The sequence below is a fragment of the Blastomyces dermatitidis genome (assembly GCF_000003525.1).
Source record: "Blastomyces dermatitidis ER-3 genomic scaffold supercont1.2, whole genome shotgun sequence".
NCBI classification, from domain to species: domain Eukaryota; kingdom Fungi; phylum Ascomycota; class Eurotiomycetes; order Onygenales; family Ajellomycetaceae; genus Blastomyces; species Blastomyces dermatitidis.
In genome coordinates this window covers 7,116,346-7,132,212 of record NW_025544775.1, presented here as the reverse complement: position 1 = coordinate 7,132,212, position 15,867 = coordinate 7,116,346, and the positions used below count along the sequence as shown (strand labels likewise).

The following is a 15,867-nucleotide window of genomic DNA, read 5'->3' as shown; positions in this document are numbered from 1 at the left end:
GAGCGTGTGGTCCTGGGCCTTGAGCTGGACTCTGGAGTAACAGGCGTATCACTCATATCGAGGTGACTCTGCTTCTCCTAGGTGTGTAAAAAAAAAAGATAAAAAGTGATATCCTCCACAATGGAGAACGCGCTTTCTCAAAAAAAATAAAGTATATGAATCCGCTGACTGGCAGATTCAGGGAAAATGGAATATCTCTAATAAAGAGTAAGAGTCTTTCCAAAAAAGGTGAACTATCCGTGTCAAAAATGTGTTGGTACAACGTTCTAAAAAGAAAAACGTGCCATCCGGGCTATATCCTGTAGGATAGTTGAAGGTTGTATTGATAGATCTATCTACAGGAACATATTATAGTGGTGGGTCACGTGATCTAGTGGGATCGCTAACCGCAACGGCCGTAAGGGCCAACAATATCATCATCATTAAGTTATATCATCGATATAACCTTCCCCCTCGTCACAAAAATAACTTTGGTGCCTTGAAGTAAATTTTGGAGGCAGGAGAGACAGACCCATTTTGATTTGATATCCAAAGAGTTTTCAATGTTTTCATGATGTCAGTCAGTAACTAAGTTACTCCTCCGTAGTTATTCGATGCTCGGACTATTTTGAAATCTACAGGGCGTTCATTCCAACGCAGCAAATTTCAATAATAACTATAAGCGATTGAGAATAATATTCTCGAAATAAATGGTCTCTCTCCGTCATGTTTCCGCGGGTGAATCAATGGATCACGGAGGGATTTCTCAATTCAAATTCAGGGCTTATCATCTTGTTTTGATTGGAGTAATAATGATAATAATAATAATAATAAAAGAAAAATACCGTTGACTCGGGTAGGTAAAATCATGCATTCAATACAGTACATATCCCAAATATGTCCAATGAACCGTTCGTTTCCTGATGAGCTGGGGAAAGAAAGGGGCGGGGAGAGGGCATGAGGGTGTTATTTTGGTCACGGCAATGTGGAAACGAACACGCAAATAGCACTGGGGGGCTTCAGAGGGCGTAAAGAAAGAGGGAACATATGATAATAAAAAAAGCTAGAATGAACAGGCAATACTGTATATGCCATGTTACCTATCCCCTTTTATTGATCAACTATCGGTCATTTTTGCACGAAGAAAATGCGTTTTGGGTATGAGATGGCAGCGGTGGTATCTTATGGTTATGGGAGGAGAGACAGTAAAACTTTGGAATAAAGCTGAATTACAGAACCAGGTGAAAGCTCGGAGTATGAAGTATGAAACAATTTTCATGCTGCGGAGAAAAGATAAAGTGGGAATATAAAAGATAAGGAAGTAGATGCCGGGAGAAAAGAAAATAACAGTAGGAAAGGAGAAGAAAAGAAAAGAAAAGAAAAGAAAAGAAAAGAAAAGAAAAAGACAGGAGATACATTAAACATTTCCGCCCGCTGAATTTATTCCATGATCGTGTTTCTCATTTCATATTAGTAGTCCATTACTGGGTATCAAGCCGTTTAATGTCATCGTAAAGCGTCGACATGCTTTTTCTTTCCCCCTTTCTTTCCTTCCCTTTCTAACATGGGGATGTTGCTGAGAGCGGCCATGCAAAGCTTGTATAGAGCAGAAATGATCACAAATAGCAGATGCACATACAAGAAAAAAAAAAAAAAAAAAAAAAATAAGAGAGAAAAGCGGTAGCAATGGAACGTAAGAACAAACGAATCAAGTCAAAAGGGAGCAAGCACAAAAACGAAACGAAGGAAGGGATCCATGACATAATTTTTTTCGTTAATACAGATACACCGCATGTTACATGCGGCATCTCGGGACACATTCACACCCCCAACAACTCTCCCCAGAACCTAATGTTTCTTCCTCGTCCTATAATCATGCGTCGCAACAATCTCGTTATCATCATCTTCCTCCTCCTCTTCAAAAACAACCGGCGTCCTCCTCTCATTCCGTCTCTTCGGCCGTCGCCTTCGACTCGAGCTAATATTACTTGCAGAATCAGACGGCAGAATCTCCGAAACCCCATCGTCGATCCCGTCATCCGTCGAGCTCTCCCACCCACCGTGGCCATTCGGCCCGTAGCCCCCGATGCCGGCCGCAGGGGTGCCAGAGAGCACCTCAACACCGCCTGATCCCCCGCGCCGCGCTAGATTGGCAACGTGCAAGCCTGCGCCACGCTCGCGAAGAGCACCGCGGATCGCCTCTGCTTTGACATGCAGGATTTCGAAGGCGTCTTCCAGCGCTTCCATGCCCAGGTAGATATCTCGTTCTATTTCAGCAAGGGCGGCGATTTCAGTGTCCTCATCGACGTAGATCGGGGCGCCAAATGAGGCCGGCGCCGGCGTGGAGGTGCGGGATGGATATGAAGAACCGCCGTACGGCTGGCTGACGTTTCGGAGTCTGGTGTTGGATGCTTGGGAAGTGGGTCGGGTGGAGCCGGGTCTGGCCCCGCGGATGGGAGGGGCGGAGAAAGTTTGGGGAAGGTCGTCGTCGGCCCCGCTGCGGAGGAATCCGTCGAATCGTCCTGATATGAGAATGTCCCATTCATCGCTGCTGATGGCTGCTAGTGTGGCTAGAACGTGGTGTATGCCCGGGTTCTTCAGCAAATAAAGCGCTGTTTCAGGGTCACGGGGTGGGACAGATAGCCTGTATAGTCGTTGGATAGCAGCGCCGGATTGAACGATGGCATCTGGTCGATCTCGTGGTTTGGGAGTTTCGCGTTTTGGCTCTGGCGGTCCCATTGAGATATCTAATAGTGCACTGAATAATTCTCTTTCCTCCTTGTCCAAATAAGTTACCATTGCAAACATAAGAGTCTCGTCATCAATTTCCTCAGGCGGGCTGCCGCTTTGGTGGTCGTTGTTGCAAGAAAGCCATTTATCCACAGCATGCTTCGTTTTCCTAGACTGGCGAACAAAGTGTTCCCTAAACTCCTCTGGGATATCCATATCCAACTTCTGCATGGGTTCGTCACTGTTTGATTCCGTAATATCTGCGGCGCCCGGTTGGGAAGCGATGTTAAACGGAGGCCACGGCGGGAGATCTTGTCGACCAGAAACAAGCTCCAAAACCTCGCCCCAGCTCACTCCCTCTGGCGAAACCTCGCTGTGGGAACACAAGACGCACTGGCATGATTCAGACGAAATATCTCGCGCAAACACGGCTTCCAACCTGTCCAACAGCCTCCTTGCGACCGATCTATACCCTGTAGCAACGGCGAGGGATCCGCATTTCGATATAACTGCCCCGTAGTCGTCCAGTAGCTTATTGTATGGCTCAAAAAGTTTTGAGGCAGCTGCAGCGGGTTTGAAGAAATCCTGCGGCATGTTTGCAGATTCGCCCGCCCCGAGGAAGCTCCTAGGAACATGATATTTGAGCCCACCATTGTTCAGTAAATAGTCCACTTTCGGGATGGTAATGGGCACATTAGGTGGTGGAGGCGGGGGCGGGGGCAGCCCAGTGGACGGGGAGTGAAGTGCTGATGGCGGGCTCTGCTTCCTCGGGGAAGAGTATCCTCTTGGCGTAGGAGTTCTGCGAGGTTCAGGCGGAGCTCTCACAGTCATCGAGGGTCGTTGATATGTAGATTGCTGATTCGGTGCGATAGATGTTGCATCTGAGTCGACAGTGGAGGGTACAACTTCAATTTCGACTTGTGTTACTGATGACTGGTCTGGCGAGGACTTTACTTTTCTGCGGGATGACTGTTTGGCTGAATTGCTCCTCCCGAGCGGTCTTGATTTAGATGCATTTCCGCTGGTTGGAGATTTGTTGTGCTGATTGTGCAGAGATTCAAACAATAGCTTCCCCGGTGTACTTGGTCCTGACCCTCTGCTGCTCGTTTTCGAACCTTCATCTGACTTGCGGCGCCGCAAGCTTGAGGTAGAATCCTTGGAGATGGGTTTGGGCCTATGCTTCTTCTTTTCATCTTGGTTCTTTGTTGTACTTCGTTTCTCCTCTGATCTCTTGTTCCCACTTGTACTGTCCCTCCTCGTTGACTGTTGATCGAGGTTCGTTAACGGGGGGCTTGGTGGGGAGCGGTGAGTGCTATGCCGTCGTGATGCCTTCCCCTGCTCTGTAGGACTAGTGTCATCTCCTCTTGCCTTGCCACTTGCTTCATCTCTTGTAGTTAGATCAGTTGGTTCGGGCGTCAAGATGTCCACTTTAGGTTGCCCAAGGCTTTCCCTGCTCCCCAGAACCCCGACCGCTTCTTTGCTGTGCGCTTTGGAGAATGTCGGATACGGTAAACTGGGCTTTGACTCCAGGAAGCAGGCAGAGGAGGGGCGGGAATTCGAGTCGGAGGCGGGCATCGATGGATTTGATGAGTTCAACCTGTGGTCTCCTGTAGCAGCCCTTCTCCGTTCTCTCTCTCTGGTGGCGGGGTCGCTTGGTCTTGTTCTGTGGAATATCCTAGGTGTCCGTCTCTCGTATCTGGTATCAGAGTGTCTGCTTCCTTCCTTTTCAACGGGATCCCCTAGTAACGATGGTGGCGAGCGATATCGAGGGCGACGTTGTTCCCTGTCCTTTTCTCTCTGACTCCTGCGTGGGCGATCCCGGTCATCGTCTTTCACGGTCATGACGCACTCCAGGGAACGACAAGGAATTCCTCCGGCGTAAGATGGCTCGTCGGCTGTGGCGTGTAATCCACAGCTTGTAGCGAAGATTCCTTTGCCAGCCACTAAGAAACCGATCTGTTCAACATCAAATCTCCAAATGCTTGTTCCTTGTGGCTTCTATTCAGACCCGATTCGGGTTTAACGTGAGGGACAAGGGTGTGACTGATGACGGAGGGGTGCATTTGGTTGGTGCGTCGGTGAAACGTCCAGATGCTGACTTCAACTTTGCTAAGCTGGGACTCCCGTGTCTAAACAAGCGAGTCAAGTTGCGGGACCAAGCGTGAAATGCTGAATGCCTGAATGGCCGATACACGCAAGGCAGCGGACGACACAAGAGCCTGAGTTTTTTGGGCGTTGCACGGAAGACTGCACAGAAGCGCTAGAAATTCCCCAAAGAGTGGCTCAATCGGCTTGACTCTACAGCAAACATGGGTTCGTACAGCCAATCGGGAGCCTTTACGGAAGTGGCTTGGGCTGTGATACAGGTTGATCTCTCGGACGGCGAAACGGTCAATGAGGCTCGGTCGGACGTTGTGTTGCTTATTACCGGATTCGGCTATCCATCAATCACCACACCAACATTGGCCTGAACTGGTTGACTTGGACAGCGCTGAGACATTAATCATTTCTTTTTCTTTGGATGCTGTAAATCCTGGGTTTTCTGGTAATATGTAGCCAAATAGAATAACAAAATTGTAAATATCAGTACGATTTTTATAAACATGGCTAAATCCAGAAAGACATATATATATATATTTATAGAACAAAAAATTATTACGTTATCATTTATCCTGAATTGCTTTTTCAAAATATATTGACGTTTCCGCCATCGAAGATTCAAGAATCCAACTGCCGTTTGTTTCAACGGCAATGCTTCCCTTCATGGCAGCACTGAGGAGCTTCTTGCTCGCCCGTTTTCTACGCCCCGTCTCCACTTCCCATTCCCACCCTTCCTTGAGCCACATCCAGGTCAAATACCCACGCAGCTCTTTATCCTTGGGAACCACTGATTTCCACTCCGGCACAAATCCATCAGACGCCTCCGTGCCCTTCCAGTCACTCGCCAGGCCCCTCAACTCATCACGACAAAATATCCTCCAGCTATCAATGGCATACGAGCCCAGGCCGGGAAGATGGGCAATTTCCCAGGCAACCCGTGCGTCACCGTCTTCCACACATTCTCTAGGTTTGATATCACGCCCGTCGCCCTTGTTGGGATAATGTAGCTTCCTATACCGTTTTCCTTTGGCTGGGGGGTTATCAATCCAGAGCTTCGCAAGGGCAATACATTTGCGCGCACGGGCATTCTGGAATCCCAGACAGCGTATCATCTCGACAACATCCTCTTCCTGCGCCTCTGCAAGGGCTGCGACGGTCGGATATCTCTCAAAGACGCTGTATAGAACCGGGATCGCAACTTCGCCCCGGGTTCGATTAAGGAAGATCGTTGAGATCAATAGCCGGAACGGGTCGTGGGCGAGCTTCTCTTGGATCAAGCCGAAAGATTGGGCCGATATTGGAGGGAACGGGAGGCAGGAAGCGGCATTTCGGCGCTCCTGGGGGAAATAGGGGGACTTCTTGGGCTGTTTGGCCATATATTTCGGGGAGATTCCAAGGCTGTTGACGAAGATGGTGCTTGTTCTTGTTGGGGGTCCCGGGGGTTGATCGGCCCTTCTACCAGCAGCGCTGGTGGTGACTGAGCTCTTTTGCCCCAGTAGCCTACAGGTTATGAGACCGTTGAGCGTGAGCCCCGCTGTGGTCAACATGCATGGGTTCGATCCCAGAATGGACTTAAGAAAATCTCAAAACAAATACCCCGGACATTTAACAGTGCCAAGAGACATCCTAGGAGTGAGCCCTTGAGCCCTAGGAGTGAGTCCAAAAAGAAAGACCGCTGAGAGGAGCCACTAAGAGGAGCCACTGAGGGGAAGTATTGTACTCTGTGGTTAGCTGGTCCGAGGGGGGGTGTTGGGGGTCCCGGGGGTTGATCGGCCCTTCTACCAGCAGCGCTGGTGGTGACTGAGCTCTTTTGCCCCAGTAGCCTACAGTTCTTGCGGCTTGCTGAGTCAGTGGTCGAGGTTCCCTATCACGTGGTGCCCCCACCAGCAGTCCAGTCCGAGGTTCAACTTCGCTTGAGTCGCATACACCATTTATTTTAATTCTGGTGCTCTTTCTCTCCATTTTATATATATATAACCTTACCCAACTTCCGGACCGTCCCTGGCGAGCTCAATGCTCTGTTTTGTTTTTAGCCCTGCATATCAAAAAGCTAATATGCAAGGAAAAATAAACCGTTAATGCGTACCATGGCTCCGTTCCCGACCATGCCTGCAACAACTAAGCGCCCGCCGCTCGTTGCGGAACGCTGCGCGCAACCTTCCAGGCAACCTTAAACCTAAACCTGAACTCAAGGTGGAGGGAAGGCCATCCAATGACGGGGGAAGACTGCATACCCCCTGCCATAGTGGCTTGACGTTTCAGATAAACGAACGCAACAAATCCAGTGGGATATATATATGGGCCAAGGGCCTTCTCTGCTGGTGGCCTTCAAAATATCTAGAAAATAGGCCATTGGTTTATTTACTCCGCTATTCAAACCCTCATTTTAAAATATGGTGAACCCTTATGAGCCGTTATTAAGGTCAATTATGTTGGCCGGGGCATGTTAACCTAGTTTGGATTTAAGCCTCCCAAACATTAGTCACCCGCTTCGGCTGTTTATTCTAGCTGTGATATTGGGGATAGTATATCACTTATTGTAAAACCGCCAATAAACGCTTAGACGGGCCTTGGGATATTTACTTAGGATGATACCTTACAAATACAGCCAGCTGAGCCTGTCATTCGCCCGTCCTCCACTTCGACAGATTGCTACTGTTGTCCTCCAATCTCATATAGTTATACCCGTGCGACACCCCGACTAAGCGCCCCCCCACGTTGAGTCCTCGCCACTACTATAACAACTACCATCACTGTCTGATTAAGAAAGGAGCAGCCCAGTCGGTAGCTCCAATATGAAAGAAATGAATACGGTTCATCTCGTTCGCCTCGATTTTAACAAGGGTATATATATTATAACGATGGCTCTATAACCGGTCCAAAATGTTCTTTGGAAGGAGATAGGTGTCTACAAGTTCAACAAAAATCAGCGCACTCACCCCCACACACAACCACCCCGCCAGAATTCTTCTGCCTAGGCTCCCCAACCGCCTCAAACTTGCTCTCCCCAAACACCCGGATCGACTGCACCGTGCTCCTCCCCAGTGGCACGTGTTGCACCGTATGGTTCCGCCCAGCCATAAACGCCACCGTGCTGTTATCAAAGGGATACTCAAACATCGACACATTCGGCACAAGCTGGTCATGCAGGCGGGGTTCCCGCAGCGCCTCGGCCGCCGACATACCCCTATCAATGACGTTGATGATACTCTGCACGACGCTGGTGATGATGCGCGAGCCGCCCGCGGCACCCGTGACGAAGTAGAGCGTGCCGTTGGGATGGGTGACGATTGTCGGGCACATGGAAGATAGCATGCGTTTACCCGGGCGGATGAAGTTGGCGGGCGACGGGATGAAGCCGAAGGCGTTGTCGGCATTGGGGATGGAGAAGTCGTTCATCTCGTCGTTCATGATTATGCCGGTTTCGGGGACGATGAGTTTGCTGCCGAAGAGGAGGTTTATGGTTGTGGTGAGGCTGACGGCGAGGCCGGAGCGGTCGGTGGAGACGAGGTGGGAAGTTCCCGGGCTGAAAAGGATGTGAGTTATTCGTTCGAATGCACCATGGGCCTAGTTTTGTGTCCGCCCCTTCTACAGAATCTTCTGGGATGGGCTGGAACATACGTATCTAGACTTTCTAGTCCCTCTGGGTCATATGCAGAGATGTCTTGGGTATGGTGGTCGGAGATTTTAGCTCGAATCATAGCGGCCGTGGAAGCATTGAGCATATGATCTTCAAATTCGGCCAATCGCTTCACAAAGGAAGGGTCACCTAATTGCGTACGCTATGGGGAGTACTTGTGGGTCAGTATTCAGAAAAAACGTAGCCCCCATACAGGTGAATCGGGAGTAGAAGTAGGGGGTGCTTACCTGTCCGTAGGCAAACCGCATTGCTTCAGCAAGGCGGTGGGTGCTGAGATTCACGTTACCCGGCGCGAAGAAATCATCATACTCATTCAAAATGTTCAAGATACTCATTGTAACAACACCGCTAGACGGAGCACTCGTGCTGGTCACTTTGTAGCCCCGGTAGCTGACCTGTGAGATACCTCGAATCGCAACGGTATAGTTCTTCAAATCATCCAAGGTCATAGTCCCATTCTGCGCCTGGAGGGCTCTGATCGTGGCCTGCGCAATAGGTCCAGAATAAAAAGCATCAGCCCCATATTGGGCAATTTTCTCGAGCGTGTCAGCATATCGTCGACGAGTGATGATATCTCCCAACCCCAATAGGACTCCATTGGGGGCAAAGTCGACTGCCCAGGCAGGATCTTTGGACAGAAAATCATTTTCCCCTGCCGTTTCGGCCTCCATGTAATGGACCAGATCCTCGTTGACGGGCCATCCATCACGCGCAGTGCGGATGGCCGGCTGCATGACGGTTGACCAGGGCAAAACGCCATATTTCTTATGCAAGTATTCCAGACCGCGAACTTCACCAGGTACGCCGCTGTAGTCGTGGGGTAATTGGTTAGTAAGAAAGGAAAATTTTTGGTAGGGTATATCGAGTAGCTCAGCATATACCTAGCCAGACCCCCTATAATGGACCCTTCCACATTATCCTTATACATGTCTTCAAACGCAGCTGCGGGGGCCACCTCTCTGAAATCGATGAACTCGTACTTGTCATCCGGCGTTCGCACGACGGCAAATCCACCGCCACCGATACCGCTATGATACATTGCTGGAACGAGAAGCACGCAGTTAGCAAAGGCACATTTCTACTCACTGGGGAATCCCTTGGTTGTAGAGGGGAATGAAAGAAGGGAAGGAAAAAACCTACCAGTTACGCCAATGCAGAAGACGGTTGCGACCATCTAGACGACCGAATGAGTTTATATCCTTAGCATTTCAAAGCACGCATCCACGCAGTTCAACTCTTGACTCCGCCAACCGAGATACAGGTGTAACATATGTCAATCAATCGGGGATCGGGAATCCTGGAAGCCCTCCAGGATGTGAAGCGACAAGATAACACGACCAATCCACTCCAGAAATACATAAGAAGACCAATAATGAAGGAAACGAGGGGGATATGAAAAAAAAAAAAAAAAAAAAAAAAAAAAAAAAAAAAAAAAAAAAAAAAAAAAAAAAAAAAAAAAAAAAAAAAACTCACAGCATCCGCCGCATTTCCGCCAATCTTCAACATCTCCCCCCCAAGCCGGCTACAATTCCGATTCTCAGAGGCAACAGCACCCAGCTCGCCATGATGATGCCCACCACAATTGCCATATTTACCCGGGTCTCCTCCAGAACCACTCAGCTTCGCACCCCATGTCTCGGTGAATGTCGTAAAGGACGAGAAGAGGTAAAACGACGTGAGCAGCACCGTGATGGCAATTGAGGTGAGAAGAGCAAGGAACCCAGTGAGCATCCTGTCCAAGAGAAAAGGAGGGGGGGAAGAAGCCCCGCCTCCTCGACCCGGGAACCGGGGAGTATTTATATGAACGTATTGCTATGCAGCTAAAGCTCCAATTCTCTATATTTTGTTTTTACTGAATTCTGGAAGGATTCTTTGTTCCCTTGCTGTTTAACCTCGACGGGCACAACGCTGATCGGCTCGGGTAGCCCAGTTCTCATACAGGGGTCCAATCGGGCAGCGGCTTGTACTCTTCGGCTCAAGAAACGGGCGGAGCAGGAGTGGAGGAAAGGAAAGTCAAACAGTGCATGAATTATAATTGATCAGGTCGTGTTATGGTGCTGACCGGACTCTTGCGCGCTGTCGAAGGGAGACAACGGCCTTTCTGGCGGTTACAATACGGTGGTCGGCAAGGACAGGAAATGAATGTGATCGGCGGACAATACAGTTGATAGCCCCGGGACTGGACAGCTTTTTGCGTGGAAAGCTTTGACAAAGGAGAGTAAGTGTATGCGCCGAAAAACGGAAGCAAAGTGGGATCAGGACTAAGTAAGTGTACGGAGCAAAATCGGACGGGGAAAATATACAATATGCACAGAATCACACCACAGCTCCCTATGATGATCTTTGAGCGCTCCCTCCCGGGGTCTGTGGTGGTCTGTGGTAGTCTGTGGTTTGTAACTAAAGGAAGATTGTAAAGTGACGACAACTGAGGAGGTTAAGAGGTTATTTCGGATGCCGGAGACAGGTAAGAAATCGGCAGGAGGCTAAAAAAAGAAAAAAAACCCTCCGCCAAAGCCGAGGCACCCGAAATCCCCACTATGGCTTTAGTGCAGTTTAGTGGCCAATGTGCGCTCAAAGCCTAAAACCCTGCTTGTTTGGAGGCTAACTTATGATTTAATTAGGGCCTGTTCAGTGCGGCTGTGTGTACTCGTCCTTTTTGTACGGATCTCCACCTTTTTTAAAAAGTATAGCTTCAATATATCACAACTGTTCAGTGGACAGAGTGTCTGTACTAATATTACAGCTGCTTTTTGCAAAGTACAGATGAAAAAGGCCAGGTGTTTGATGGATTGAGTGACTATACTTGCATCTTTCATCAAGATCGAGATGTTGCTCTTTTATTCTCCAAGTTTCCAGAGGAGGTGACTCAGAAAGAACCGCCTTGCCTATATGAATTTAGCGTAGCGCCCAACGTCATGCCAAGGAATGACTAACCCACCCTCGCCGCCGCAGTCCAGCAATTTTTTATTTTATCAGAAGAAGATACCCATTTTCGCAACTAGCTCTCATTCAGCAAACCATCGAAGCATCATCTCGATTAATTCTTCACCGTCCATATAACCCCCCCTATCTTCCGCGAGCGCGGACAAAAGAGGTGAACCCTCTCCAGCGGGGCAACTGCTTGGCACATATCTCACAGTCGTCTGCCAACTATGACGACCATAGCAACTCAATCGCAGTATTTGACTGTACAAAATCCACCGTTAGATCAAACGTCTGCGCGGGATGAGACCTTGAACCCAAATAATTCCGGTTCTAGGCGCATAGGTCGTCGAGGCAGAGGAGGAAACCGTGAGAGCGGTAGAGATGTAGATACATCACGCAATCGGCCGTTTGTTCACGGAAGAGGGAGACGAGGTGTTGGGCCAAGCCGTAGGGGAGCGGGGACAGGAGCAGGAACGGGAGCAGGAACAACAATATCCGCGAGAGGGAGAGGGCGGGATGATGCACCTAATACGACGAAAACCGTGGCCGGGATGGGAAGATCATTTGGCGGCCAATTGACACGAGAAGCACCAGAGACAGCTGAAGAGGGCAGAGGAGACGGTTCTTCTGCGCAAGGGGAGCAGGGCTCACTACGACCCAGTGCGCCGGAATTTATACCTGGAGTCCAAGTTCCTATGTCTACAACTACACCGACACTTTCTCATTCCTCTACGCCCATCCGGGAACGAACGAGACAACCAAGGCCTCCTAAAGCAAAATCTACGGCGCATGACATTGCCACGCGCACGCACGAGGACATCGCCAACGGGATATACGAATGCCCCATATGCACAAACGAACTTGGTCGAAAGACGAGAGTATGGTCCTGTTCATTATGCTGGACGGTTTTCCATCTCAGTTGCATAAAGAAATGGTCGAATAACGAAGGCTCGGTAATGGCGAGGCCAAGGCAACAGCAGGACCACGAGGATGGGCAAGACCACCCGCGACAGTGGCGTTGCCCGGGATGCAACTTGCCACACGACATTTTACCATCGACGTACAACTGTTGGTGCGAGAAAGAGATGGATCCGCGACCTTTGCCGGGATTACCGCCCCATTCTTGTGGCCAAACGTGCTCCAGGGCGAGGAGAGGGTGTCCACACCCTTGCGATTCTGTGTGCCATTCAGGCCCTTGTCCTCCGTGCGCGGCTATGGGCCCAACGCAGTTTTGTTTTTGTGGGCGCCACGAGTCGACTAAGAAATGCGTTGACACTGATTATGAGAATGGTTGGAGCTGTCGGGAACCATGCGGGGAGTTGCTGCCGTGTCTCCAACACAAATGTCCTCGTCCTTGTCATGAAGGCCTCTGCGGGGCCTGCGAGGAAATTGTCGATGCGAGATGTTATTGCGGAAAGTCTGAGACGAGAATTATGTGTAGTAATCGAGATGAAGAGAAACAGAGCCGTCTCACCCACGGCAAGGGCACTTCCGAAGAAAGGGTAGAGGAATGGGTAGGCTGTTTTGATTGTAAAGAGATCTGCGATCGCGACTACGACTGTGGAGTACATAGATGCCAGAAACGGTGCCATCCACAGGATGTGGCTGTGCCACATTGTCCCAGTTCTCCCGATGTTATCACAAAATGCGCTTGCGGGAAGACAGCTTTATCTGATATTCCAGGCTATCAGCCCAGAACGTCATGTCAAGACCCCATACCAAATTGTAAGGAACCATGTGGGAGTCTGCTTCCCTGTCAGCATAAGTGCCCCGTTCCCTGCCACACTGGCCCCTGTCCACCTTGTTTCTTGAGGGTGTCCATAAATTGCAGATGTGGAAAGGCTTCCTTCCAATCGTTGTGCCACCAAGGGGTAATTGAACCACCTCAGTGCTTTCGACTGTGTAAAGCAACGATGAACTGTGGGAGGCACAATTGCGGTGAGCGGTGCTGCCCCGGCGAGCGCAAGGCAATTGAGCGACAAGCGACAAAGCGAAAGCTGAAGTCGCTCAATATTGTCAATCGCCCTAATGACAACGATATCGAAGCGGAGCATATCTGTACACGAGTGTGCGGAAGGATGCTGAAATGCTCAAAACATACGTGCCAGGAGCTCTGCCACAAGGGAAGCTGCGGTACATGTCGAGAAGCGATATTCGAGGAAATATCCTGCAACTGTGGTCGATCAGTCCTATACCCTCCATTGCCATGTGGGACACAACCCCCTCCATGCCATTACGATTGTGCGAGGCCAAAATCATGTGGACACCCGCAGACGTCTCACAACTGTCACACTGACGACGAGAGCTGCCCCAAGTGCCCATTCCTGACAGAGAAACGCTGCCTCTGTGCGAAAAAGGCATTGAAGAATCAACCGTGTTGGCTAACGGACCCGCGATGCGGACTTGTATGCGGCAAGGAGCTCAAATGCGGCTCCCACACATGTAAGAATCTTTGCCATCGGCCGGGGGAATGTGAGGACTCGACCGAACCCTGCCACCAAGCATGCGGGAAGATCAAAAAGCTCTGCCCCCACCCGTGCTCCGATCCATGTCACGCTCCATTCCCCTGCCAGGAGAAAACCCCATGCCAATCCCTCATCACAATAACATGCCCCTGCGGCCGTTTAAAACAAGAAAAACGCTGCAACGCTTCCCGAGACGACAAAAACCGCTTTCAACAACACCAACAATCTCAATCCCCTAGCCCCTTAAAATGCGACGACGAATGCGCCCGCCTCCAACGCAACCGCTCCCTCGCCTCCGCCCTAAACATCTCCATAGACCCACTCACAACATCAGCAACACCAGCTGACGGGGACTCCATGACCGCAATAACAGGAACCACCCTCCCATACTCCTCCGAAACCCTCGACCTCTACCTAACCCTCTCCACAACCTCCACCCTCTCCACCCTCCAAACCTACGAAACAACCCTCCACACCCTCGCCACAAGCCAAACGCAACGCACCGCCCGCTTTCCGCCCGCCCGCACTCAGCTCCGCGCCTTCATCCACTTCCTCGCCGCTGATTGGGGCTTCGTATCTGAATCCTGCGATCCAGAACCCCACCGGCACGTCGCCGTCTTCAAAACCGCGCACTGGGTGCCGCCGCGCGGTCTTGGGGCCGAGATGGGCGCGCATGTGGGCGTCGGGATTGGCGGGGTGAGTGTGGGCGAGTGCGCGAAGATGCGTGAGAGGGAACGGGTGCGGGAGCGAGAGGCGAAAAGGGCTTCTGCCGCGGCTGCGGAGAAGAGTCGGGCAGTCTACGAGAGCGGTGTTGGGGATTTCGGCGCTATAAGTGCGGGGGCGGGTGATGGTGGGTGGGCGCAAGTTGCGTCTAGGAAACGGCCGACGGCTGTCCCGCCGAAATCTGCGTTTGGGTTTGGCGCGGTTGGGAATGGGAATGGTGTGTTGGGTGGTGAGAAGGGGGGGACGTTGGTGTTGAGGAGTGGGGTTGGGATTGCGGGGAGGGTTAAGGGAAGGGCGGTTGTCTCTGGTTCTGGCGGTGGGAGTGGCAGTGGGAGTGGTTGGAGGCAGTTTCCTGCGGGGTTCGCGGAGGATGTTGTCGATAATTGGGAGGAGGAGGTTGAGAAGGAGGAGCGGGAGGAGCGGGAGAAGGGGCATCCAGATGTAACTGAGAATGGTGCCGGTGAGGTTGGTGGTGAGGGTGCGAGTGACAGTGCGGAGGTAATTGGGAATGCAAATGAGAGTGTAAATGGGATTGCGTGAACAGCGAGGACCGGTGATACATATTGCTAAGTGAAGAGTCGGGAACACGGGAGACAATTTCAGTATTAAAGAGATGCAGAGAGGGAAGGTCCTCCAACTATCCCATCACTTAATACCCCATCGCCCACTGGGGACCGAATATCCCAGCTTGTTTTACTTTGTACAGTAATACTGCACAAGAACAGTACGCATACACTCCCGCTTGTGCATCCCATATGATGACAGCGCAATGCCTTTTTTTACCCTCTCGCGGCTACCTGTTATGATTAACATACAATCACGCTTATAACGTACTGTACAGTACATCATGAGTCCCTGGAGCAAATGCGATAGAGGATACGGATTATGTTTTGTTCCAATGGAATAAATAAATAGCTCTTGCCATCTTCATGTGTAAGTTAGGGTCGCTATATCTCGTAGTACGCAACGAACGAACTGTACTTGAAGTCTCATTTATTATCACTGGATAGATTTGGAGATGATTGCCCGGTTAAAAAAAAAAAAAAAAAAAAAAAAAAAAAAAAAAAAAAATCAATTACCTAGAAAAAGAAAATTTCTCCATCATTATCACTTCCTCATTACGAATCATTTTAGCCCTGCAAAGCCAAGACAAAGACATTTTCTAGCGCGGTACGGAGCATAGATATTATGTATGGAATCACCAAGGAAGAAGCGGACATTCAAAAGAAATCAAAACCAAAACAAGCCCAGAAGTAGACAGAGAGGGGGTAGTTAAGCAATGTAAATAAATAAGGAAAATTTGAT

The 15,867-nt window shown here is 50.1% G+C and overlaps 4 protein-coding genes across 5 annotated transcripts; 1 reads left to right on the top strand and 3 right to left on the bottom strand.

The window, feature by feature from the left end:
* Positions 1 to 683: 683 nt before the first annotated feature.
* Positions 684 to 5,175, bottom strand: BDCG_02333 (uncharacterized protein). The gene has a single exon (XM_045417878.1). It carries the CDS (start codon positions 4,549 to 4,551, stop codon positions 1,828 to 1,830), a length of 2,724 nt encoding a protein of 907 aa, XP_045274590.1. The 5' UTR covers positions 4,552 to 5,175; the 3' UTR covers positions 684 to 1,827.
* Positions 5,176 to 5,372: 197 nt separating this feature from the next.
* Positions 5,373 to 6,411, bottom strand: BDCG_02332 (pre-mRNA splicing factor; the record flags this gene model as incomplete). Its single annotated transcript, XM_045417877.1, has 1 exon — positions 5,373 to 6,411. The coding sequence occupies exon 1, from the start codon at positions 6,354 to 6,356 to the stop codon at positions 5,373 to 5,375; it is 984 nt and encodes a 327-aa protein (XP_045274589.1). The 5' UTR covers positions 6,357 to 6,411.
* A 603-nt stretch (positions 6,412 to 7,014) lies between these two features.
* Positions 7,015 to 11,274, bottom strand: BDCG_02331. Of its 2 annotated transcripts, XM_045417876.1 has the most exons (7): positions 10,753 to 11,262; positions 9,923 to 10,652; positions 9,590 to 9,623; positions 9,331 to 9,490; positions 8,677 to 9,256; positions 8,431 to 8,591; positions 7,174 to 8,335 (listed from the first exon to the last, which is right to left on the bottom strand). In XM_045417876.1, the coding sequence occupies exons 2-7, from the start codon at positions 10,178 to 10,180 to the stop codon at positions 7,726 to 7,728; spliced, it is 1,803 nt and encodes a 600-aa protein (XP_045279993.1). In that variant the 5' UTR covers positions 10,181 to 10,652; positions 10,753 to 11,262; the 3' UTR covers positions 7,174 to 7,725. The 2 variants fall into 2 exon arrangements, with proteins under 2 accessions (XP_045274588.1, XP_045279993.1); XM_045417875.1 differs by having other exon boundaries at positions 7,015 to 8,335; positions 9,923 to 11,274.
* Positions 11,275 to 11,311: 37 nt separating this feature from the next.
* BDCG_02330 (NF-X1 finger transcription factor) lies at positions 11,312 to 15,633 on the top strand. Its single transcript, XM_045417874.1, has one exon. It carries the CDS (start codon positions 11,602 to 11,604, stop codon positions 15,100 to 15,102), a length of 3,501 nt encoding a protein of 1,166 aa, XP_045274587.1. The 5' UTR covers positions 11,312 to 11,601; the 3' UTR covers positions 15,103 to 15,633.
* Positions 15,634 to 15,867: the final 234 nt, after the last annotated feature.